This window comes from Gossypium raimondii, chromosome 5 (assembly GCF_025698545.1).
Source record: "Gossypium raimondii isolate GPD5lz chromosome 5, ASM2569854v1, whole genome shotgun sequence".
NCBI lineage: Eukaryota > Viridiplantae > Streptophyta > Magnoliopsida > Malvales > Malvaceae > Gossypium > Gossypium raimondii.
Window position 1 is genome coordinate 3,447,383 of NC_068569.1, and position 26,933 is coordinate 3,474,315.

A 26,933-nucleotide genomic window follows, 5' to 3' on the forward strand; every position below is an offset into this window, starting at 1 on the left:
TGGGAACAAATTAACCCCATAAATCCAGGCCATAGATTTTGGTTCCAATATCCATATAACAGATTCTCATATCACCATAAATTATGAAATAATAATGGATATTCTATTAACGAAAATTTTATTTCTTGATTTTATGAATTATCTGTACTGTACATACAGATTAGTTTTGGGAGTTCCAAAAAATTAGACGAGTGTTAAATTTCATGTTTGTATGAGATGAGATCAAAGAGAGGACCTAATATGCTACCCCCCGGCTCATGGATCCAATCTCCATCTCAAATTTTGGTTCATCATCAAAGATCAAAATCAAAATCTGGCACTATTCATCACTCAAAAGTCAGAATCCCAAAACCTTCTGTGCTATCTGTAATAAGGGCTCCATAGCGCTCGGTGCAAATTTTCTGGCAAAAAGAAAACAAATCGAACTCGGCTGATCGTTATACTTACACTGATGACCTTCCAAGATTCTCTTGAAGAAGTCTACTGTAATGTCTGATCTGCCAAATGTACCAGGATGAGGCCCACCCCTTGACCAATCAACCCATGTGATGCTTCTATTCGCTAAGAGATTGGGTGTCTGGATGGTTAACATGGTGGGGAAGTAGTGCTCGTCCACGTAACATGCTGGTCGGCAGAACTGTTCAAACTTAGGATAATAGGTAACATCTTCCACTATGTTGATTGCAAGTTTTCGGTTAACTTCAAACCATTGGGACCCCTTACGCCACTTGCTGATATTCACCTCCGGAACCATATTATAATTGTATCGTCCTCTGCCGAATGGACCGGGGTCATCAAATGCACCCATGAAGCTATGTTTGGATTTCATTATGTACTGGTAGATGACACTGAAATTGTATAAAGGAATGCAAGATTCGGAGAGGAGGATAAACCATTCATTGGATATGTCAAGCAAGGCATTGGCAAGGAGCCTTCTCTCGGCATCACACATGCTCATCCTTCCCCATTCAGCAACCTGCGGAGGAAGCAAATACAGAAATCAGGTACTGCGCAACCCCTAATAGAGGGGAAAAAGGCTAGAAAATGTACTGAAAAATAGATAAAATAAATAAATTTTAACAGTTGATGAACAAGTGGCAAACAATTGTTTAATATGACAGATAGCAACTAAAAATAAGAATAAAAATGGGCACCAAAGCATTTGCTTAGGTCTAACCGAAAGAAAGATGCTTAGTACAACAATACAAAAGATGATAGTTCCTAGGAGCATAAGAAATTGCCTCCTAGGTTCAACCCTCAACACAACAGCCAACATTTTACATAGTAATTATAGGTTTGGCTATCTAGGAATTATCTCAACCCCATCGTAACATTATCTGATTCCAAAAAGTTCAGCAAAAAGAAAAAAGATGAAAGCGGGATCTTCTCTAGTAAGAACTGAACCATTAAAGATTATGCACTGTTCCTAAAGCCACTTAAGAGCCATGATTTTAAAGCCAAACATGTTAAAGTTGTCTATCTCCTATATGTTCCCAAAGCAAACCTCCTGTTGACTAGAAGCACCTGTTGTCCAGACTGATTAGTTGAAAGGCCTCTATGATTTCCGTAATGCAGTTTGAAGCACAAACCAGATCTGGATACTGACGGTATAAATATATAGATCTCAAAGTGCAAGCTCACTCCAGGTTAAATGACTCATAAATTGAAGGTAACGAGATGAAACATGTGGTTTTAACAATCAAATACATCTCATGCATTTCCTGCTTATGTTTATCAAAGTGATACATAGCGAGTTCATGACCATAATTTTGCATGTGTCAGCAATGAGCCAATGGTACGCCTATATGTAGGCGAGAACAATCCCTTCTCTTGCAAAGAGCTTACAATGACAAATCAAAATCCAAACCATCTAGCTAGCCGAGAAGAAATGAAAAATGTGATTTAAGCAGGGAAATAAGGAGAGGAACAAACTAATGACTTTCTTAAAAGAGATAAAGAGTGAAAGGCTATATAAGATGGCAGTTCTATGTCTAACCTTCAAAAACCGGATTTCAGAAAGTAATTTATGCAACCAGTCCAACAATTAAGAATGCCCCAATAACAAAATTTTAGAAGGTATCCAAGCATGCTATAAACACTTTCAGCATAGCAGCTGCATATCAGAATTTATAAACAGTATAAGAACAAAACAAGGAAATTAACTCATCATTACGTACATAAGCAAGTAAAAACACACAAAAATCATGCCACATAGGAACAAGTGTGGTGGGGGTTCTTAACATAACAATGAACAAAGAAGATTAAGACAATTAACAAAATTCAGAAACAAATGAATACTGTGATTAAATATTTGAAGTTGTTTAAGTAACATACTTGACTTGGGATTTGCCTCCGGTAAAATACTGAAGAAGATGGAAACTCGGCCTTGAAGGATGGCAGTGAATGAATATAGACAGAATAAAGCCCTTCATGCCCCTTGAAAAACCTCTCCCAAAGAGGAGCAAGTGGCAAAGGCCCCTTGGTCAAGAACATAAAAGCAATCTTCGGAAGTCTATTAAATGGATACTTCTTTATTCTCGGCACAAAAGACGCCCTCCATAAGAGCTCTTTATCACTCATTGAATGAAGCAAACTCGACGGGGGTTTTCTCCAATGATCTAAGCTATTCGGTTCTTCAGCACACGGCACAAAAGTGGACTTAACCGTAGTTACCGTGCTATAAATTCCAAAACGCCGGATTGTATATATGCTAATGATCGAAAAGCCAATACAGAGGGCAAGAAAGAACCCAAACAACTGAAGTGCCCTCAATGGCAGAGTCTTAGATTGGCTTGTCCTAGTTGTAATCACCGGATCCTTGCCTTCCTCTAATGACCCAACCGACCCAATTCTTGTTTGCATCTTTTGAAACACCTATTAAAACCAGAACTCGACTTCTGGGAACAGATCCAGAAACCCCCTTTTCTTTGTTTTCCAGTCAAAACCAGTAAATTAAAATCTCTTGCATCTTAGATCCCAAACGATTCATTCAGTCAAAAACTCCAATATCTGGGTTCTTTTGGCAATAGGAACAATAATAGAATCACAGATCTAGAGCTGACAAGTTACACCGCCTGATCAGAAAAGAAAAAAAAGAGCACCCCAAAACTATTATAGCGTGAAGATTAAGAGTCTAAAGCAAAAGGGTACCTAAAAACAGAAACACAAGTAGAAGATAATGAACATACCATGAAACGTATTGGTGCACAGAAATAGTAGAGATAAAAAGAGGGTTTTTTTTTTAAAAAATTGTATTAAGGTGCTTGAATGGCGGTCATATTAGTATCAATGGTCAAAATGACGGAACAATAAAGGAAGGTTAGGCAGAGGAAGACAGAAAAGTTTGGTAAAAGCAAAGTAAAGAGATGGAATGAAGAAAAGTTGGTTAGTCTACAAGACAGAGAGAAAAAAACGATGGTAACATATGAAATAAAAAATTTGGGTTTTGGATTCTAGTGGTGATGAGGTTGATTAATGAAATCTGAGGAAACTTAAAATTAAATTATTGCATCCTTTGCACGGCATAGATAGGAAGGCCCTAGGCCTAGGACTGATTTACTCTTTCCATACTTGACACTTATGTTAACGGTATTTAAAAATGGGTTGAATTTAATTATAAACTAATAACGCAACGTGGATCCTCTTCTTCCTTTTTTTTTTTTGGATAATTAAGGTGGGTCCGTTTCTTATTAAGTTAGGCTAGTTTTTTAATGTAAAATGTGTAACTTATTACTTTTTTAAATTATTATGAACAAAAACACTTTTATTTCAATTATGAATTTTAACATAAGAAATTATTATTTTCAATTAAAAGAATGGTATTTTTCAATTTTAGGTGATTTAATAAAAACATAAATTAAGAAATTAAGAAAAATCAAAAATAAATGAAAGGCTAAAATGTTTATTATTATTATATTATTATTATTATTATAACCGATCATAAAGCATTTTCCGTGTCTGAAATCAAGTAACCAAAATACCTTTAGGAAAAGCAAAGTAAAGAAGTCTTCGGTTTAACGATAAAATAAAAGTAGTTTAAATCTAGTATGATTTTAAATAAATATATGTACGAGTCTATACAAATGTAATGATTGTAATAGTAATCCATTTATATGTTAATATGTCAATGTATTGATTATAATTTTAATCTGTTTGTGATTCTAGTTGTAACTATACAAATGTATCAATTGTAATTGTGAAAGAAAAGGGCAAGTAATTGTCTTCACAATTCAAAAAAACACGAAACAAGAAAACCACAAAGGCAGAGAACCATGAAGTGATTCATCAATTGGTTAAAAACCATTGCCATTGTATCTATTAACATACATCAAAACCCAACATTTCACGTTAAAAACACCTTCTAAAATAGCTTCAAGCCTACATGTATGTACTCCAGTCACAAGTTTCTTTCTCGCTCAGAATGAACTGTCAGTTTTATTTACCTTAACATGTTGCCAGCAAGAGGAGAGGAGAGTAGTATTACACTACTTCACCACATCAAAAGTTGAGCGGAGGTTGGATATCTTTACAACGTACTCGCCCTCTTCATCATACTCAGCAAAGTCACCTCCAGACAAGTCGACACCTTCAAACTTAGTCCCTTCCAGCTACACAATCAAATTACCTGTAAGTTTACATAAATAAATAAATCCACCAAATATGCACTTGGGGATGGCTGTAAGCAACCTTGTAAATGCCCAAATTATACACTTCTAGAAGTGGCTGGAAAATTACGGGCTCAGTGCTCCAACAAGGTATTACATCAAATGAAATTCAGCAAACATCAAGATATGCATAATATTAAGCAGGGTTTGCTATGAACCAATTAGTCCTTCACTTTTTTGTGTCAGAGTGTTCACAATTTCAAAGCCCTGGCTATAATAAGCTACGTTCACAATTTTAAGCTACCTAAAAAGGGCATGTGCCATGTAGAGTCGAGAATGAAGAACAGGGACTTACAGATTCAACCTTCCAGCCACCACCAAACACATAATCTATAGGCTCATAACCCCTGCAATCAAAAAGCATCAGAGGTGCATAGTTCTCTGCTTCGCTCTCTTCCTGGGTCAGTGGTTTACCTCGGCCTGGGATCACTGTTACAGTTCCGTCCCTCAAGCAAAGTTTGCACTAGAGAAAGACAGAATGAACCACCATACCATTAATTAACTACAAGTAATGTGCCACAAAAAAGGCAGAAGTTAGAGTATATACAAGTCAAGCACATACAATGTCTACATCAGGCTACTTTAAGGCATAAGATACAAGACAAATGCTCTCTAGAAAAAGAACAGGGGTTCTCAAAACACAAAACTAATTCAACCCAAGAACCTTTCAGAGAGAATGGTGGATCACAGAAAACCTCAATCAACATCTCAGCATGCAAACTGAAATGAGCCATGCTGGTTTACAATTAGATTTTAGAATCACGTAATGCTTACTATCATTACACAACACATGATCGTAGGGAAATGATATGATGCATCTTGAAACCAAGAATAAGATTGCTTACATATCGGTTCTTAACACCTAATAATACAGATTCATAGATTTCCTTTCTGGACTAAAAAACACAATCATTTTACAACTAAAAAAAGCATTTGACAAGAAATTGACCAATTCCCAGTAAGAATGTTATGAATACAGTGTTGAATTTGTCTGTCATCCCCTCTGTGCTCTCAGCACTCCAAACAAGCATAAGTTCCATAGGTCGTAAAGAACTTTCACTTCAAATCAATTGATACTATAGACAATACAAATATACAAGATTACCTTCTGAATGAGGTTAGTGGTTCCCTTGCCCCGGGGAAGAGGAACAGTATCGCCCAAGCTCACACATGTTTCCCTTGGACTCACCTCACCACAGTTCTCACATTTCAGCTGAAACTCCAAATAGGCAAATAGGTTAAAGAATTCAAATATTACTGAATACTGAGAATTAAAAAAAAAAAAGAAAAAAGAAAAAAAAGATACGATTAAAGAATACGGAAAAGTTAAGTTCAACTTGTTGAGAATAGTTAAGCGGAATAGTATAGAAACAAAAGAAGTAATACAGTTGGTTTCTTATGGAACCATATTTTGACACCATATCAAGCGGAACAAAATAAAGTCATCCATAAATGATAGAGGTAAATCAAGAACCATATAACAGCATCGAGACTTAAGAAAAAGGCACCGAAAACATATAAATATGACAAGAAACAGATTCTGAATTAGAAAAATGAAATGGAAGCGGTTTTCATAAGGAAAATAAAAAGAGAGAAGAACAAGTAAACGGATACGAAAAGTAAACCTACGTGCATAGCAGTTGCGATAAATGAAGAGATAAACTAAATTCAACTGAAATTATGAATCGGCAAACATAGTAACTATAATAGCTAAATTTTCAAAAGAGAAAAGAACAAGAAAAATTAGTTAAGACAAAATGAAGAAGTGATTTCAAGAAGCAATCGTTTAAAGAAAATAACGAAGCAATTCAAAGCAGAAATTTGCATCAAAACGAAACGAGGTCAGCTCAAGCGAACAAAATCAAAGTCAAAAGAGAGAAAGAGACCTTAAAGAGATAGGAGAAGGAAGGATCATCGCAGCCGCCCTGAGGCTGGAGGTTTGTAAGATTTTGGAGGTCGGCAGCGATCTTCAGCAAGAACTTCACCATTTTCGCTTTGATTAGCAGCGTCAAATCCCAAGCTTTCTCTCCCGTACACTGGATTGGAAATGGGCCTTGTGCTAGTAGAAAACCGTTTGTGAGGATTTGACACCCTTTTTCAAAAATTCATTTTCCAATGATATTTAAACGCTTTCCTTTTCCTTTTCTTTTTTCTCAGCTTGGGCGGGTTTGATCCTTCTAGAATATATTGTATCTCCAGCGTGGCCAAGATTAACAAGTAAATACTCACCGCGCGGAATTAAAAAAATAGAATAATGACTTTTAGTTATTACCAGATTTTAGCGCTCTTTCTCGTGTATTATGTTGAGTAGTTTACCCCGTTCTTTACATTAGAGGACCTCGTCATAATCCTCTGTTGATCTTCCAATTGTAGTCAGCCTGCTTCTATCAGTTAGCAAACAATTTCGAAACATTGTATTTTATTATCATTATCTGTCCCTTCAAGATGAGATAGTGATCCACTAAAATCACAAAAAGAAGTCGGATATCTAGATCATATAATGAGACACTATTTCTTTTCCCCTTAGAAAAGGGTCTTTGCATCTGCCTAAAATGTGTTCAATCTCTCCGCACTTTTTCACCAGGACCGCTTGATGTACACCTCTGTAGCTCAGTGTATTTAGATGCCTGGAACTTCATGAAATGAGAAACTGCACCATCCTTGTTATTAGGCAAATTACATGAACTTTGATGCTGTAGGTTAGAGTTAGCTTCACTTCCAGAAAACTGCCCACTATGAGCAAATTGGTTCATGATTTAGCATCCCATAAGAAGGAAAGTAAGAGTGACCAACTGGAGAAGCACCTGGTAGAACCCCAATTCCTTGATGAGGAGGTGGCTCCTGGTTTCATTTTCTTGCTTACACAATGAGCACACTTCATTATGGATTCCCCATCTGTCTAGAATTGTCATCCATGAGATGATAGAATGCATATGGAGATAGCCCGAGAGTAGTGGAAAGTGTACAAAGAAGCTCTCCAAGCAATTCTGGAGGGCAATTAACTCAAAAGAGTACACTGCTTAGACAACAAGATGAACAAGTGGGGTTACGAAGCAATGACAACTGGACTTCCAATTCAACCTTATTAGCAGTCACTCTTTTTGAAATAGCTCCGTAATTTGCTTTATTAAACTTTCTGAGAAGGGACTTAAGCCTCTTTAATTCAGTGAAAAGAATGGACATATAGGATAGGAGAGCCAATAACATATTACTCAAAAGAGTTCATGTGAATGTTGAAACTAAGGAACTTCAAGAATTAATCAACAGCAAATAAAGAGAACAAAAGAATAAAATTCTCTTTCGTTGACTTTTCAAACTTAATTTTTGTGCACAGCTTATGAGAGTATATCGTCCAGATCCCATGGGTAAAAGCTTTAATCGACGAGTAACGGTACAATTAACAAAAGCAACAAACAGTAACCAATGATTATTAATATCTAATACTGAAATCTTCTTATATCGATTATTGATGCATTTTCATGATAATTGTTTTTTTTTTCTAATTTACAAACATATACCAATCAGTACAACACATATATATATATATATTAAATCTACACTATTTTTACTCGTTTAATCAATTTCTAATATTTGTATGTGGTGATTATTTTTTAATTTTTCCAAACATTTTAAATAAATTTATTTCACCAAATTAAGCAATTTAACTTAATTAATAGTAATTTGTTTTTTTTGTTTCAATATTAAAAATGAAATATGTAATATTTATTTTAAGGAGGCTTGTCGTCAAACCTGAAAACCAGAATGACGTCATGACGTGGTGAAAAATGAAGTGGTTTCAGTTTAGCGAAAAAAATAAAAAATTCCATTTAGTGGAAAAAGTTCTATATATATAAAGGGCACGACAGCAATATAAAACGAGTGAAAAAGTTCAGAGTGAAGGGAAAAAAAAAAAAAAGAATAAATCGATCTGCTTGGATGGTTCGATCGCATGGCTTCCTCTAATCATCCTCCTTCTCATCGCACTCACGTTCCTCTCCCATCTGACTCAGGTTCTTAATTTTGTGATCTTTTGTTTTCATTGTCGATTTCAATTTTTGTTTTCTGGTTTAGATTTAAGTTCTTTATTGTGCTTTCTTTACTGTTTAGTTCAATTTTAGCTTTATTTATAGTCTTGTTTTATTTGTGGTTTGATCCTTGATCCACTGCCCTAATTCGTTTCGATCGGTGGGCTTAGGGGAAGAGAATAACTTTAATGTCAGTTCAGATCACTGTTCTTTATCCTTTTCTTCAATTGATTGTTTTTTGCTGAAACTTTTTCGGCTTGTTATTAATTATGATGAATTGAAGAATGTGTTGCAGGTGGCAATCCATTTGACGATGAAGCTCCTCCGGTTCCTATCCATATAGTGACCAATGCTTCTCAGCTGCCGGCGGAGTTCTTGAACCCTTCACCGGAGAAGCAGTTGGTTGTAGGTTTTGACTGTGAGGGCGTTGACCTTTGTCGCAATGGCACTCTTTGTATTATGCAGGTTAACTCTAGTTAATGACTGTTTGTCTCAAATTGTTTAACTTGACTCAATAATGATATGCTTTATTAAGAACTATGATTTTATTGTTACACATGGATATATTTTCCGTAGTTGGTCAATTTTTGTTTCTGTTAGTTTAAAATGAAACTTTCATGTGCTATTGGTTCTCCAAGATTTTTGAGAAATGCTGTTTTCTTGCAGCTTGCATTTCAGGATGCCATTTATTTAGTTGACGCCATTGAGGGTGGAGAAGTGCTTATAAATGCCTGTAAGCCTGCACTTGAGTCTAGTTACATCAAAAAAGTTATTCACGATTGCAAACGAGATAGTGAGGTGTCTAATTTTTTTCCATTGTAATTTTGAATTATTGGTGCGTTTGGTATACTTTACGGCCAATTTAAATCTTTTTCTTACTTTACAGGCATTGTACTTCCAATTTGGCATCAAGTTAAACAATGTCATGGACACACAGGTGAGCATCCTTTATGAGCTTAAGGACTTATTCATAGCAAACTGTTAAAGCATGTAAAAGTACAAGTAATGTCTGTTTGTGTTTCCTTCTTTTTGATGTTTGTTTGTACTCCAATTGTTGAGCCCTTAGGTAGATTTAAGCCTATTTATTTATCAATTTAAACAAGGATTCCCCTTACGCTTGCGGTTTCATTTCTTTTTTATTTTAGTTATTGCTTTGAAGTGCTTACGGCATTCCTTTACTAGCACACTGAAGCATTTGAAAACAAGCACTTCAAAGCATTCAACATGTCCCAATTTATGTAGGGGTTACTTAAATACTGTTGAGTGGTTTATTTTGCCTTTCTTTTTTGTTTTTGGCCTCTGCAGATTGCTTATTCTCTTTTAGAGGAACAAGAAGGACGGACGAGATTGCCTGATGACAACATATCATTTGTCGGCCTCCTTGCAGATCCACGCTATTGCGGTATTGATATGCCCTGGTATCCTTTTGAATTTAATTAATTCTGGTCATAGAACTTTGTCTGCAGCTTAAGTGTGCTAACTGAATATACACTTGCGAAGTCTTTTAAATGTTATCTTAACCGGCTTTTAGAAATAGGTGGTACTCATTACCTTGAAGGACCCCCTTCTGATCTTTCCTTTAATCTCACTTGGGCAATATGAACTATGTACTGTTGGACTTAGCAGTTACCTGTTAGGAACCTGATTTTTTGTTTGTTTGTTTCTTTTATATCCTGCTCAAAGTTATGCATGTCAGAAGTAATGATGGTTTCGTTACTTTGCATGCCATATTATTTATGTTCAAGTGATCTTGTGCTATCTGCAACTGGATATTTTATACATGACATTCAAACAAGCAAAGTTCTACTTCTCATCAAGTTACATTCACTGCATTTTGACTTTTGATTTATGCCTTGATACTTTAAATATAGGAATATCTTACCAGGAGAAGGAAGAAGTTCGTCTCCTCCTTAGGCAGGTTAGCGTAAACTCCTTATCACTGACATAAAATTTCCTAACTAGACTGCTGGATTTTTTGGAGTAAAAGTAATACCCTATTGTCTTTTTTGGATTCACAAAGCTATTTACATATGTAGATCCATGATAGAAATTTATATTCTCTTAATATTTTTTTTTTTTTTTTGCATACGCAGATGCTTCTTTTGTTAATAAACATTTTCCCCCTGAACTTCATAATTTTGTTTTTGCCTATCGCAGGATCCCAAGTTTTGGAAATACAGACCATTATCTGAGCTCATGGTCCGTGCAGCTGCAGATGATGTCCGCTTTCTTCTATACATCTACCACATGATGATGAAGAAACTGAATGAACGATCCTTGTGGCACCTTGCAGTTCGTGGAGCTCTGTATTGCCGATGTTTCTGCATCAACGATAATAACTATGCTGATTGGCCATCTATTCCTCCTATTCCAGGTTCTTATATTTCTAAACACTATTATGATTGTTTGTTTCTCAATAGGGTTGTAGAGAAATATAGTAATTAGCTTGCCAAGCTCCATCAATTTTGGTACATATGGAGGATCTCCATATAAAATTCTGATAATTGGAATGTATTAGATAACTTGATGGTGGAGGGGGATGCTCCTGAAGAAGAAATACTTTCAATTCTGGATGTTCCGCAAGGGAAGATGGGACGTGTCATTGGAAGAAAAGGGGTTTCCATCTTGTCAATTAAGGAGTCTTGCAAGTACGTATTTATAGACACATATACATGTCTCTCTCTCCATGTCCAGATGTGCATTGCATGTGCATCTCTTTGGGGTTTGGAGCTATGAATTTAGTTTTCCTGTACTTACATGTTCATTATTGCTGCAGTGCGGAAATTCATTTTGGGGGTGCCAAGGGCCCACCGGACAAGGTTAGTCTATTTGATCTTAAAGAATCATCATGCCATTTCTTATGTATTATCTTTGATAATTGAGTGTCAAATGTGTGGGTTTTTTATATGCAGGTATTCATCTTAGGGCCCGTGAGGCAGGTGAGGAAAGCGGCAGCCATGCTGAGGGGAAGAATGATGGATTGATATTTGATGTCTTGTAGGGCTCTCCTCTCAAAAACTAGAACTGAAAACTGTTATCAGAATGATCTTTAAACTCCTTACACCGTTTGTGTTTTGCCTTATCTTCCTATATTTTGTACAGCCGTCACTGTTTTTACCCATTGAGTTAGAACTTCTTTGATCTGATTGCTGAAAATACTTGGGACATATCCGTGATGGACAATTGTGATGTTCAACTGCCACTTTGAATCTGTGGAAGAATGGCTCCATTAGCCAAAGAGTCGGTGAAATCTAGTCTTCTCAAGAAAAATTAAGATTAGAGATGGTTCAACACACTATTCAACTTTATAGCGACTTATTGCCCAATATCATTATATGGTCTAATCACATTGTTAAAAATTATGTTAAAAGGTACTAAATTAGGGTAAAAATTAAAGTTTAGAGATTAAATCTTAATTTTAAGTAGAATAGAGAGATCAAAACTAAAATTTGGTTATCGTTAACGAGATCAAAATCAAAATTTAATCGTTATTTTATAATATTTAAAAAACAACCTTAGTTAAGGGAGATTGTATTTTATAAAAGTTTAGGTATTAAATTATATAAAAAGTTAAAAGAGATTAAATTTTGAGCATAGTATGAGGACCAAAACTCAAATTTGACAATTGATATATAATCTATTGAAATTAAACCATTATCTTGTATATAGAAAAACGCTTCAAACTTAGACCCTTGCAAGTAAGGAATGCCCGAGGCCTGGAACCTAAAATGGAAAGAAAAATAGCAGATAAACCAGTATGTATAAGTGTAGATTTTATAATCTGAACTATTAAACGAAAACGAGATAAGAACTCCTTCCCCTCCCCAAATTTCAATGATGAAAAAGAATAAGATAAGTGACAGGGGTTACACTTACAGTTGAGAGTAATGTTGATTAATTCTTTTTTATATATATAATTTTCTTTGTGAAAATAAGCATGCTAAAAACAGGAGACTCGAAATAATGATAGGATTAAAACTGAATTAAAGTGGGCATTTAGTATCGACACAATGGGCAAAGATGACTAGTTTCCAACCACTTAACAGATGCAACCATTATGGTAACCATGACCGCAAGGCATCGAAGCAACTTCCTCGCCTTTCACAAACTCATCCAAGCAAATGGCACATTCATCCTCCCTCTTCGTCATTGAATCCCATTTAACTCTTTCTAAACCTTCAACCGATGACCTACTTGCTAGAGTGAAGTTGATCATAGCGTTCATCAATGATTCGTTAATCAACTCATCATCATAATCAATATCATCATCCTCAATCATGTTCACATCAAGAACTACTTTCACGACCACCTTCATATTTATTACTTTAAGCCCAAGGTTCATTGGGTTGTTATTTGCATCCCTTGCAAAACGTAAAATAGAGAAAAAAATGGCGAACTCAATGAATTCTGGAGAAGCTCCCGAATTAGGAACCATGCAAAGAATGATGTCTCGATGATGTTGTTCAGATAAAAACATGTCTCGGTAAAAAATTAGGGTTTCGTTAAAGATATCTACGGTGATTTTATCGTTGAGAGATAAAATATAACAAAACTCTATCTTGATATTGAAAACATTATCCCTGAATTATTCTACATTAGTCTCATTTTCTTGCCTAATGTTGGCGTTGTAATTGAAAGCCATGGCAGTGTTTTGATTTTTTTTTTTTTTGTGTTATGATATGATTTTGTAAGCAGAGAAATAATACACTTAATAGACAGGTGTGTTTTAATTCTACTCTTATTAGGAATTCAATAAAGAGGTGAAGTTGGAATTCAATAATGTTTTGATATGATTTTTTTTTAATTATTATCATAATTCATGTGCTTGGCTACTTGTCCAATCCCAAAGGCTTGTCAAAATTTTGGAAATGTTTAGATAAAAATATTAGACCTGACAAATGGATCTAAAAAAAAATTAGGCGCGTTTAATATATGAGTTAGACTCGGGTTTAGACATTTAAAATTCAAACTCAACCTAACCCATTTTTAAATTTATAGTACTTTATATTATGTTACTTTTATATATTATGTAATTTATAACACATTAAAAGAATAAACTGAAACTGAAAACTGTTATCAAAATCATCTTTAAACTCCTTACACCGTTTGTGTTTTGCCTTATCTTCCTATATTTTGTACAGCCGTCACTGTTTTTACCCATCTGAGTTAGAACTGCTTTGATCTGATTGCTGAAAACATATTGTTTCTATGATTTGGTGGGGGATTCAATTCAAATGATTCCTTATTCTGGAAAAAGCGATGAAATGGTGGCCTTGTTTTATAACATGAAAAACTGGCGTTAACGAAAAGACGATGTTTCATCCAGGGAAAAGAAAAGAACCCTATACGAAATACGTGAATCGGTGTAATAAAATTGGAAATGTTTGAACGGTTTTTAGAAATTTTATTTATTTTAAATTAATTTGAACTTATTAATGATATAAAGATAAATTATTTATATTAAAATTTTTATATGAAAATTTATCTTAAAAATGTTATATTAGAATTATTGATTATTTTATTTACTTGAATAATTAAAAATTTTAAATTATGAAAAAATAAATCCAAAAGCTCAAATTACAAACCAAACCAAACTAAACTATCAGCAGCGATTCAAAATATCCAACCGAACAGAACAGAACACCCTTACTAAGATTGAGATTAATAATTTATGTCTTTTACTTCTACGAAGAAAGCATGACATTTAAGATTAGGGAGCTTTACTTGTAACTTTATTAGACAGTGAAAACGGTCTGATGAAGACTGATATTTATTCACCACGAATACACTGGATGATAAACAGAATATAGGGAAACAGGCTTCAGTAACTGGGGAGGCCCCCTGATACACGGACTATACAACTTGATTCAGACGACACTAAAAATAATTCTAACACAGTGTGTGAACAACAACAATATGGTGGTAACTAAGTCTGAATCAAATCTCAATACCAATTTCACTTGCAAATGTTCCTAATGGAAAGATAGGACTTCCCGGGGAGTGTACCATAGAATGATACGAAAGTAGCACACCAAAATGCACAACAGTCGATAACTTCGTTTTTAGCACCAAAATAGGAAATGAATGCAAAGGGGGAATGAACAAAATTACTTTTTAAAGCTACCGAATTGATACTGTTGGTGGTTGCCAAGGCTTGAGAATAGACCATCTTCATCAGTTGATGGTGTAGATGCGAACCCAGTTTTACCAAGACCAGAGCCAGTTCCCATTGCTCTCCCCATATAAAATGAAGTTGGAGGCCCTTTCTCTCTTTCATCCACATCACTTAATCCGCAGACTATTCCAACATCTGCCAGTGAAACCTTCTTGGCTGCAAGGTTTCAAATGACAAAGCAACAATAAAAGAAAATTCAAAATAGACGAGCACTTTATAAGCGAAAAGTAGAGACTAGAATGGGACAACTTACGAGCAGATATGTTAAGATCAATTATTCCACGGCTCAGTGAATCAGCCCAAATTCCAGACTTCACCTGAAAAGCATCCTTCTTTTGAGGAGCTTTAGAGTCTTGTGATGACTTTGTACTCATGTTATTAAGGTTTCCATCATTCATGGGGTTTTGTTTTGGTTCTTCCAAAGCTGAATCAGAATGAGTTGTGAATGAACCAAAAATGTCAGACCCATCAAAATTGTTCAGCGGAACAGCAGCAAATGGATCAACAATGTTAGCATTTACTGGCCCAACGTTTGCTGCCATGGCTGGTTGCACAACTGGATCAGTGGTGGAAAAGAGGTCAACAGTTGGAGATACTGCAGGAGTAATGGCAGGCTGAGAAGCGAATAAATCAACCTGTCCCTGCACAAATGAGAAAAGGAGAAGTGGATTTCAGCTCTTCATGATTAAAAGATATGCCCCAACTCCTTAATTAGTTAGTCAAAAACCTCTATGATATCCACCTAATTAGTACACAAACATATATACAAAGACACGTATACATACTCTGCATGCTCAAATAAAAGCATTTCTAAGATTACACAATCTTAAGCAAACTGGTGTTTTTATCAGTGGGGATATTTTTTGCATTGAAGAGATGAAAGGACGTTGGTAGGTGGGAGCGTGGGGGGAAGAGGTGCTTGTTAAGTTAATTGAAGGTAAGTTCTATCTGGTATCTTTTTTATTTGGTTTTTTTAAAGACAGACTGATACCTTTATGTGTGGTTGCACAACTGGATCACCGGCAGCAAATATGTCAACAGTTGGAGAGGCTGCAGGAGTAATGGCAGGCTGGGAAGCAAATAGATCAACTTGTTGCTGCACAAATGAGAAGAAGAAGAAACAGATGTCAGCTCCTCATAATTTAAAGGATATGCCTCGACTACAATAACTAGTCCCAATACCTCTATGATATCCACTGAAAATCAGATAAATATTAATATATGTGTGTTAATATTCTAAATGCTCAAATAAAAAGCTACAATTCAATTGGCAAAGCTACACTAATTCATTTTCGTATATCCAAAAATCAATATAGAAGAAAAGGTTTGACCTGTGCCTGAGGACTTGATTCATGAGTCACCTTGGTCGGTGCTGACACAAAAGTTGCATCAGCAAATAGATCAACATCTGTTGAATCAGTACTCACAGCAGATTTTTCCATAGGGACTGGTGCTGGTCCGTCAAAGAGGTCGTCAATCAAATTTGGTACGAACGGGTCCACTTGATTAGAACTTCCAGCTGCTGGTTCTGTCAATAGTAATCAACAATGCATTTATAAGACAGCATCCTTTAAAAAAACACCTATTACTGAACAGGAAGGAGCATGCTTTCAACAAACCCTAGGCGTGTCAACAAAATGAACTAGCAAAAAAAGGATTTATAACATTTTAAAATTAAGCTTAAATGATAAAAGGAAAACCTCTGAAGAAGCATTCTCAACTTAAAAAATGAATATTTTTCTTACTGGAACTGGACGTTCCCCGGGGATCAAAATCATCAAAGTCATCATCAAAATTATTTGAAGGGGTGCTGGTGCTTTGGCTATATTTATTGGAATCATTCAACTCTGAAGAGAATTTTTTCTTTGAATCCTTGCTGCAAACAAACATCACAATATATGATTTTCTAGGTGGAGCAAAGAATGGTAAAAAATTGCAACAATTGAATGGGTAAAATCAGTAAGGGTGCTGTGAAATTCCATAACCAAGGAAATATGAATGATAAAAAAGGAACCATCATCTCAAATAAATGAATTAACAAATAACAATAGCAAAACGATTCCTAGAACCAAATATATATAGCAGTGCAGTGGGTTCGATTATGGGGTACATAACCAATAGGCCAAAGAACTTTTCCTCCAACTAAAGATAACAGTGTAAAGCCTAGTTAAACTCAAAGAAAAAAATACTACTAAATAATTTGTAACTAATAATGAACAGTGTAAGACGTAAACCTGCCATGATGTCTAGACTCCTTAGAGGAATTCCCTTGGATCTCACATGCAGTCCCTCGATGCGATTTGACGTAGGTATCTGTATCAAACTTTTCTTCCCCATATGGATCGCTTTCTTTATAACTGTCTCTATAGCTGTCACTTTCTCTTCTGCTACTTAGGCCTCCATACTTATCCCCACCACCATTGAAGCCACCACTACTGTATGAGGATGCACTGGACTTATAAGTTATGCCAGTAGATGACAGGCCAACGTACCTAAAAATAGTAACAGACACAGTTCAGTCAATGAAAATGACACAAGTATACAAGTACGCTTCCAAAAAGAAATTTACTTGTCGCGGTTTGCAGCTGCTTTGTTCCTAGCTTCTTGTATTTTTTCTTTATTACTCAAAAGGCCCACTATAGTTTCTGCTTTCTTTCGGACATTGATTCCCATATCTTTCCCACTTGGCTCAACATATTCAAAACTTGTGAGGGACTGCAAATGCAAAACAAATAGGGGATTAGAGAAAGCTCCATAAACTGTGAGAAGGCAAGTCAGAAAATAAAGGGGTTGAGGCCTTACAGAGATCTGGAAAGTGTGTTCTATTATGTCATCAACTGCACGTTCAGATCCGTGAGAAATCAGATATTCAATAACAGTCAATGCCTGTTCGAGAAATGGTTTTATATGTACAAAGGTATGAGAAGGTACACAAGCCAACAAGGTTTGGAAGTACATATGAATTCCAACTTATTAGATGGTTAGTCGGAATACACATACCTTGTAAACATAACGCCAGTCTTTTCCAGTCTCACCCAATCTTGTCCAGAGCACATTCATAACCATCTGGAATTCAGAGCTACAAGATATGGTATAACATCCAGTTAGCATAAAGCGATAGATATCTTGCAAACACCAATACCAGAGAAGATGTGCAAACAGAATGTTAAAAGAAAACCAAGCGCAAAAGTTGATAATTACAATTTCTTTGTGGCCTGTGCTATTTCTGCCAATGCAGTCCCATGAGGACCCCATGGTTCATTATCTGTAGCATCCAGTACCTGCATTCATTTTCACAAAATATGTAAACAAATCGAGTACTTCAAATGTAAACTAAAGTATTACCAGAAAACTAAACTTATTATCATACATACAGCAACACAGTTTTATCGTTTCCTGCCAAGTTCTGAACTAATCACTCAATTATATAGATTTAAAAGTAAGATAAAACCACAAGTAATTCTAGATCTGGTGCAATATCATACACCTTGACCATTTCTATGATCAAAAGCAAAGTGTGGGAGATCAAAAACATTGGATACAGAATACAACGGCAATTCATTTTGCGCCACTAATAACACCCAAACTTAATGAAAGAATTCCTGCTACTTAACAACTTATAAACCAAAAGGTCAAGTGGAATACTAACACAAGTTCGGTATCATATCGTTCAGCTGAATCAAAAGCAAAATCCTAACAAGTAACAAGTGACTTTCAACCTCAGCTTCCAATCATAAACCTCCGTTTCAAAGACAAATCCGATTCTTTCAGTAAATATATTATAATTTCCTACCAACGCTTCTATTTCAAACTCAACCAGTCTTTACTTTATAATCCAAATTATAATCCTAGTCTTTCTTCTTCTTTTTTTTTTTTTTAAAAGGAACAAATTAAATGGATCTAATAACAACTGATTAAATCTTAAGCACATTTCTCCAGGCAACAAGCATACGAAGAATCATTAAACTGCAATTGATCTCACCTTCTGCTCAATCTCCGGAACCTTCAATACCTTTAGATTAACCTCCCTCTTTCTGAAATAACAAAAGAATAAAAAATGAAATCAACTAATCCTCGATGAAGAACAGTAATAAATCAAATTTTGATTCGAGATTCCGAGCAACGAAGTTTAGAGCGTACATTTCGCGAACCGTCTGATCAAAGACCTTCATGAAATCCATCACGGATCTAACCAAAGATAAAGTCTATCAATGAAAATGTAAGATGGAATCAGCAAGACGGTGCAGATCTGAGAGAATTTAAGAGGCGGAATGTTAGATCTTACACTCTTTTGTAGAGCCGACGGATTTTACTCAACTCGTGCTTTTTGAGATTATATGAAGATAGTTCAGGAGTAAACAATATCTCTTTCTTTTCTCTTCTTTTCTTTTCTTTTCTTTTCTTTTTATTTCCTTTTTTTCGCTCTTCGATTGTTTTAACCTTTTCAACCACTACCACCTCCAATTCGGTTTAAACTTGCGAAGTGACAAAATTCTTTAATATTATAAAGTCTTAACATTCAATCCGATAGTTTTCCTCTACTCCTTGATTTTTTTTTACATTTTATCTTGAAACTTGAAAACTTATTTTAATTTTAATCAAAACAAAACTTTATAATATTTTAAATGTCATTACATAAAAATTATAAATTTTTATTTAAAAATAAGTGAATATAAAATCATAATGTTATTATTCAAACGTTAATTTGGGTTAATGGCTCACTTTTATTCGTACTAATGTGAGACTAAGCTTTTTATTTTTCTCAACATAGTTCACAATTGGCTTATTTTGAACATCAATTTCTCATTCATCACTCAATCATTTTAAACATATGATATACCGTTGTAAAGGTCTCTTTGAGTAAAATATAAAATCACAATTTTATTATTCAAATCTTTACCTTTACTAATCAAGAATATGCCTCAAAGCTTCCAATAAATCTATTTTTTCCAACACACCCCTCATGATGCGCCCCTCGTTGAATCCACCTAATTGTAACCATCCCATACAATCTTAATGACAAGGATGTCAAAGCAAGACAACCTATGACATTGGTAAGACCACATGGTACATTATGGTGATAACTAACCTATAACAACATTGATGCTTAGCTAACCCTTCAATCATGCTATACATCATACAAACCACCACATGACACTATAAGATGAAGGACACTCCATTATTTAGGCCAATGTGCACGAGGGGATGGGGATCTCCTCTTTTCCTTTTATCTCTACCATCACCTCATTATTCTGCTTTCTCTCCACTAACTCTCTGCCTTATCTGAATGAATCGATACTCTTTCATTCATCACTATCTCTTTTTTGTTGGTAATGAATATCAACAAAAGTTGTCAAATTTAAGGACTAAATTTTACTTTTCGACTTTAACTTTTTAAGATAGTCAATATATTTTAAAAAAATAATTGGTTCAAAATAAACATAATTATAATATTCAATAATGAACTTTAGAAGTTCACCTCTAATTAACAAAATCCAAAAGTTCACCCTTAAATAACAAGAACATGATCCCTTTAAACCAAAGACAAATGGGTTCAAACCATCCGTAATCAACACAAATTAAACAGAAAAGAGGCTTGAGCCTTGAACATCATGTTAGTATTGGAATCATATACCAGCTTAGCCAAAACAAGGACACACGTTATATTTTTAAGCGATAAAATATCATTTTAATAACAGCGGTAGCAACTACAGTGAGAACTTTCAAAATTTCAAAATGAGAATCATGATGATTAAATTGATCTCAGCCATTAGATCAAAATAAAATGTTCTGAACTTTAGATTTTGTATTTATCTTACTGTATCAAAATAAAGCCAACAACATCCAATATTTCCCTTCTTCTTTTTTTCTTTTCACCATGGAATTAAAGAATTACGGTTTCAAATTTAATTTATTTTTTTAGAAAATATTGGAATGAAAAGCAAAAGATTATGGTTGTTAAGATTAATCAATTTGGGTTTTAGGTAATTGTTTTCTTAATTGAAAAGTGTGGTAAAGCATTTCATTCAAAAATATTGAAATCTTTTCCGATCATAATTTTAAATGTTATCAAGAATAATAACATATTTAAATTAAAGTGTGAAATTTAAAACTTAAAAGTTTTCAACGTTTCTTTTTACCGATCATAATTTTAAATGTCATACGAAATATTTGTAGTACTAGATCATTGATTAATTTAGATACTACAATAATCAACTTAATTATTTGCAAAATGGCCAATTGGGTTTTAGCTCAATTGGAATGGATATTGTTGTCAATACAGAAAGACGTGGATTTGAATGCGCTAAAGTGCGTTATTGTCTTCTTATTTATGGATTAAGGAGAAGCTACGAGTAATTCTAAACTTTATATAAAGAAAAAAGAAAAAAATATAATACCAAAACCTATAATAAAATTATTTAAAAAAACATTTTAAAAAACGGAACCTTCACCTGCTACAAAATAATCTGCCCTTGTGTATAAATAAAATAAAAACCTGCATTTCATATTGAAGCAAAGAGCCCAAAAGATACTCCCTTCGATAATGGGTTTGATTTATTGGCCCATGTATATCACATATCATTTGTACATATATCAAATAAGAATACTTTTCTTTTTCCTCTTTATTTTAGCTTTCTTCAGTTAAGAAGCCATATTCATCTTGTAGATGGAATTATAATTGACAAAAGCTCATGAACCCAATGGGCCAACCTCATGGTTGGGGAAATACATAGGGATCAATGCCTTCAAATCCACTTTTTGTAAGCAACATTGGGAAACTTTTAGGTCAAATTCTAGTTTTGGTTCATTTATTATGCTTATATTTAAATTTTAATCTTTATATTTTTTTGAAATAGTCCTTATAATTTAATTTGACATTATTTTTTCCATTTATTTGTATAATATCATTAATTAATTCAAACAATTACCACAATTAACTAATTTGATTATAATGTTGACAATATTTTCTCTCACAACACTTTTTCGAACAAAAAGAATTTATGTCAACACGATGAGTTGGAAGGAATGATTTTAATCAACATCAACATATTAACCAGAATAATTAGCGGTGTTAATTATTTGTGCTAACAAATGATATTATAAAGTAAAAAGATTAAATTATATCAAATTAAAATACAAAAATTAAATCACAATTTTAAACATAGTAAAAAACACCATACTCTTGACCAAAATTTTATGCTCTTTTGGTGGGAAAAATTGTATGGATAAATTTCTAAATAGCGAAAAACAGAGTGAACTAATCAATTAATGTAAATTTATTTTCTAGAGAGGCAAACTATTAATATATATAATCTTGTTTATATTATGTTTTAATTTTTTAAAAATCATTTTAAATGATTTATACCACTTAACTTACGACATTAAATTCAATTAAAATATTATTTAATAGACCAATAACATAAAAATAAGATAGATATACGTAAAATCGATAATCCATATAGATCTGTAACATTTTTCAGACATAATTATACGTAAAACTTAGAATTTATGATGTGACGGAGGCTGGGAACCATGAGACAGATGGTACCAAGGAGAGTTGTTTGTAGTCCATGAAAAAGAAGAGCTTGGTCCCCCATGAGGGCTGCTTGTCCCTGTGATTGAAACTTTGGTTTTGCTACACCACCTCAACAGCACAAACAGAACTGTGTGGACCTTTTTAGATAAGGTTTGGCATTCACTCTTCCATACCTCTTTAATGGATAGACAGCGACCTCAATTGTCAATATACAATTTAGTCTTAAATTCATTCAAACTGTTGAACTGCCTCGATTGTGTTGAGTGAAAGGATACATTAACAAATTCAATATCATATTTTTAGAGTATCCGTGTCTTTCGAAAGTTTCGAGTTTTGTCATTGAAGAAATCACAATATTAATGTAACCTTACAAATTAACAACAAAAGAAAAAGACAAGTATTTTGTTTATAGCTTCTTCATTGGGTACAAATTTGTATATATTCCAAAATTAATCATCAATGTAACTTTTAAATATTAAATTAAAAATTAGAAAAAGAAAAATTGTGAAATAGAGGCTGATTTAGGAAGCTTTCCGTATAAAATTTTGTTAGCAGTATACTTATAGAAACATGAAAATGTGAGACATCTCTATAAAAAATTTAATTAAAATTTGTTAAACTGAAGTCTAAAATAACTCCAATTATTGTACTATATATATAAGAAGAAGCCAAAGCTGTCGACGTCAACAGTGTGACTAGCAACAATATTAACCGAACACAAATCCAATGTCGTTGCATGGAATGTGCAGATATGAAATCTATAATGTTACATAGATTGAGTGGAACCAAAGATTGGCATAATTGACAATCTATAAGTAATAACAACAAAGTCCTTTTGTTGCTTGAAAGGGACTCGAGGTCCCCTACTAAGGTTCATTGTCTTTTTGTTCAAGTAAACCCATTTCAGACACGAGGGGCTGGGGTTATTGGATAAATCTAGGTTTGGGGATATAATAATAGAGGCTTCGCGAACCGTGAGCTTTGCAAAAACACGAAAGATTAGATGTGTGATTAAGCTTACATCTCATTATGATGATAGTAAAATATTTAGCATTCAATAAAATTCGGTGAATTTACAAATTTTAAAGTGTAATAGATAATAGGTTTTATTTACCATCTAGCTTCTAAACTATACTTTTTTTACTTTGATATTTAATTTTTTAACTATTATTAAAGTTTAACTTCGTCCACTTAATTAATCTTTGACATTAACTCTCTTTTCTTAAAAATATATATGCCTAAGGTTACTTCAATAAAGATTGAACTTTTCAAAATGATCATATAATATCTTAATGTTTATCAAAATACTTAAATAAAGGCTTTTATAGACTTAAATCAAGCACAAGTTAAGTAAATGTTGTCGTGTTTAGAATAACACACGTAATGACTTAATCAAATATAATTTGAAAAGAAAATAATAAAACATAATTTAAAATTTTATATACGACAATTGAAAAATATTTATTTACGCACTTTAAAAATAATTATTTATTTAATTATTTTAAAAGATTTAACCTTCATTTAACTAATTTTATAATATTAAACTTATTATATAATTATTTCGAAATGTTTAATCATTATGCGAGTAACACTTACAAAATTTAATCCAATTTCAACATTTAGCTAATTTATGTAATATGAATACCGATAATTTAGTCCACCTTTTAGTCGCACTTTGAAGATATCGCTGGTTATGAATTCTGATTATCTACGAACAAAAATAACACTACACAATAGTTTCGAAGGGCACGCCAGAACAAAATCTACCCCTGCACATGCACATGCACTGCTACCAATTTCCTTTTTTCTTTTGGCATAATGCTAGCACTTTAATGCCTCGTTTCCTCCCACGTTCTGAACAAAAAAAAGGAAACGAACTAATAATCTAGGAACTCTCATCCACTGTGCGAGCCTTTTTAGTTAGTGATGTTAATAACTTAATATTTAAGTAAATTGCATAGTTTCACTTAAATTTTATAAATATTTAATACTAAAAGATAAGAATTTTTATTTTAGGCTATTTTTAAAAATTATTTTCATTTTAAATACTACTTTTTAAAACATTTTTATTTTAATTATTTATTATTAATATATTATACACTCATTTTAATTATTAAACTTTAATAAATTTTCATTTTGATGACATAATATTGGAGTATACTACGATGGAACCCGAAGCTTAAAAAACAGTCCGCGGAAATGTTATAATGGGACCCCCAGCAAGACGGACAGTGCTTGCTGTCTCTCCGATTGAACTTCCAGATCATAATTACTTTAAATTTATAATTAATCATAATTACAAGTGGCTCTTAAGAGATAAGCTAAAAATAATAATGAGCAGATAAGGACTGTTTTCTATTTATCAATCCAAAAGAGTCCACGTCACAATTCAATTACTAGGTAAAAATCGAAATGTCCAATGTTAACAGCGATGGTTAATCTTTTAGCTGTAGGTGTTTTCAAATAAATAAATGATTAATTATGAAATATATTCGGCAAGTGTTAAACCCCGATTTTATAATTATTTATAATTTTTTATATGTATATATGTTATTATTTTCAATATTTATATACATTTGCTGCCAAAATCACTTGCAATCATATTTATATAAGAATACATTATCAATTACGGTGGAAAAGTAATTTTGGATTAACAAATTTCTTTTCACCGAAAAGTAATAAAACATTTGGTTTTATAATCAAAAGTGCTATTAAAAATGTGTTTCTATTTAAGCACAAAGTTGAATTTAGACGTATTTTTTATGCGTAGCATACTTATCTTATCAACACATGGTAACACAATCTTTATATATAATTTTTAAATTAATACAAAAAATTTTAAAATTATAATCTAAATTAAATTAAATATATTTAGAAAATCAAGCAAACTTCTATAAAGTTTTTTAAGAGAATTTTAATATTTTCGTATCATATTAAAATAAATGGGTATGATAAAAAGTTCGTCTAAATTGGTTTTAGGCTCAATCATAAATTTGGCCGCTAACGTTTGCATGTTTTGTCAAAGTGGTTCTAATTGTATTGTTCAACTTTTTTTGTCATCAACCTTTATTCTTTTTTCCAAGTTACTTTTTCTAACAGATTTAATGAATAAATTCAATGTTTCAAATTTTCTTTTATTTCAAAAGGTTTCAATATTTCGAATGTTTGTTTACTTAGTTAACTCTTTTTAGATAATTAGGTTTACTTTCTTTAAATTAAGAGTTTTTTAATTTAACTTATTATTTATTTATTTTATTATTTTCCACACGTAATTATTTTATTGGGTTATCTAAGTAATAAATTACATCTCATTAAAATATTTCACATATGAAATTTCACATCATCCCCGCTAATTTTTAACGGTACATTCATTAAATCTATTAGAAAAAGTAAATTGAAAAAACAAAACAAAGGTTAATGGTCAAAAAGACTCAAAAATACAATTAAGCCTTGTTTTTAAATCATAACCTATGAAATAATGAGATTCATAATCCTTTTAAATAAATAAATGTACATATTTTAATTTCTCATATTTAAACTCTATTTTTACCTTAACATTTAAATTAACTAATTAAATTTTAATACTTAAATCTTTTAATTTAATTTAAATATTGTATTTATTATTACTATCACAAATAATATAAATTGTTATTTAAACTATTAATTTAGAATAATCTAAATATAATAATAAAATTGAGATGATGTATTTATTTGAAATTTATAATAATAACTAAAAGAGAATTATAAATTTAAACTTTATTAGAAAAATAAAATCATCATCTATATTTCTATAATGTTTTTAAATTAGTTAACTAAATTTAAATTATTTTTAAATTTAATTTAAATGAGTATTTAGATAATATTATGATAATTATCACATGTAAGATTTTGAATTTATATAATAATATAATAATTATGCAGTTTATTTAATTAAAAAATCCTATCGATTGAGTGTTAGCTTTGTTTACATCGACATTGTTGCCAGTAAAGATGATGTGAGTTTGAGTGTATTGAAGCACAATATCATTTTATTTAAGGGTTATGGAAGGGCCATGGATAGTTTTAGACTTTTATATAAAAAAACTTTAAATATTTATTTTTTTAAAATTCAAATTAAATAAATAACATTATGATATAGTGATAGATCATCACATTTATATTTTTTTTTGAATTTGGATAACTAAAATGATAATTATTAATTATTATGTTCTTATAAAATAACATATCCTATTAAAATTATTTTATAATATAAATTTCTAAGGGCAACTGAAAAAAAGGGCAATTTACTAAAAAAAGCCTAATTTTTTTTAAATTTATCGAAATGGGCCCGATATTTTATTATTTACCGGAATGAACCATTTTCCGCGAAATCGCGTCCACGTCAGCGCGATGTCAGGGTACGTGCAAGCAAATCGCGGCCACGTCAGCGCGTTTTGCTGACATAGCAACAAATCGCGTTTCAGAGGACGCGATTTGTGTCCACGTCAGCAAATCGCGCTGAAATGGCCGCAATTTGCCCCGCGCGTGAATAG

General features: G+C 32.9%; 5 protein-coding genes across 6 annotated transcripts; 1 reads left to right on the forward strand and 4 right to left on the reverse strand.

Annotated features, from left to right (window-relative positions):
* LOC105768113 (glycosyltransferase BC10) lies at positions 1 to 3,439 on the reverse strand. The gene is made up of 3 exons (XM_012587860.2): positions 3,189 to 3,439; positions 2,335 to 3,074; positions 1 to 976 (listed from the first exon to the last, which is right to left on the reverse strand). Exons 2-3 carry the CDS (start codon positions 2,860 to 2,862, stop codon positions 338 to 340), a joined length of 1,167 nt encoding a protein of 388 aa, XP_012443314.1. The 5' UTR covers positions 2,863 to 3,074; positions 3,189 to 3,439; the 3' UTR covers positions 1 to 337.
* Positions 3,440 to 4,187: 748 nt separating this feature from the next.
* On the reverse strand, positions 4,188 to 6,849 carry LOC105768115 (uncharacterized). Its single transcript, XM_012587868.2, has 4 exons — positions 6,551 to 6,849; positions 5,770 to 5,877; positions 4,960 to 5,127; positions 4,188 to 4,607 (listed from the first exon to the last, which is right to left on the reverse strand). Exons 1-4 carry the CDS (start codon positions 6,650 to 6,652, stop codon positions 4,485 to 4,487), a joined length of 501 nt encoding a protein of 166 aa, XP_012443322.1. The 5' UTR covers positions 6,653 to 6,849; the 3' UTR covers positions 4,188 to 4,484.
* Positions 6,850 to 8,506: 1,657 nt separating this feature from the next.
* On the forward strand, positions 8,507 to 11,845 carry LOC105770107 (uncharacterized). Its single transcript, XM_012591166.2, has 10 exons — positions 8,507 to 8,674; positions 8,985 to 9,154; positions 9,356 to 9,487; positions 9,576 to 9,626; positions 9,995 to 10,091; positions 10,561 to 10,607; positions 10,847 to 11,063; positions 11,208 to 11,337; positions 11,466 to 11,508; positions 11,602 to 11,845. The coding sequence occupies exons 1-10, from the start codon at positions 8,614 to 8,616 to the stop codon at positions 11,671 to 11,673; spliced, it is 1,020 nt and encodes a 339-aa protein (XP_012446620.1). The 5' UTR covers positions 8,507 to 8,613; the 3' UTR covers positions 11,674 to 11,845.
* Positions 11,846 to 12,728: 883 nt separating this feature from the next.
* On the reverse strand, positions 12,729 to 13,166 carry LOC105766751 (probable E3 ubiquitin-protein ligase RHG1A). The gene has a single exon (XM_012586328.1). The coding sequence runs from the start codon at positions 13,164 to 13,166 to the stop codon at positions 12,729 to 12,731; it is 438 nt and encodes a 145-aa protein (XP_012441782.1).
* Positions 13,167 to 14,443: 1,277 nt separating this feature from the next.
* Positions 14,444 to 19,324, reverse strand: LOC105769328 (clathrin interactor EPSIN 1). Of its 2 annotated transcripts, none has more exons than XM_012589881.2 (13): positions 19,150 to 19,324; positions 19,005 to 19,052; positions 18,847 to 18,898; positions 18,066 to 18,145; positions 17,865 to 17,943; positions 17,667 to 17,750; positions 17,434 to 17,579; positions 17,099 to 17,356; positions 16,610 to 16,740; positions 16,196 to 16,392; positions 15,856 to 15,960; positions 15,118 to 15,505; positions 14,444 to 15,020 (listed from the first exon to the last, which is right to left on the reverse strand). In XM_012589881.2, the coding sequence occupies exons 2-13, from the start codon at positions 19,043 to 19,045 to the stop codon at positions 14,797 to 14,799; spliced, it is 1,785 nt and encodes a 594-aa protein (XP_012445335.1). In that variant the 5' UTR covers positions 19,046 to 19,052; positions 19,150 to 19,324; the 3' UTR covers positions 14,444 to 14,796. The 2 variants fall into 2 exon arrangements, with proteins under 2 accessions (XP_012445335.1, XP_012445334.1); XM_012589880.2 differs by having other exon boundaries at positions 19,005 to 19,069.
* Positions 19,325 to 26,933: the final 7,609 nt, after the last annotated feature.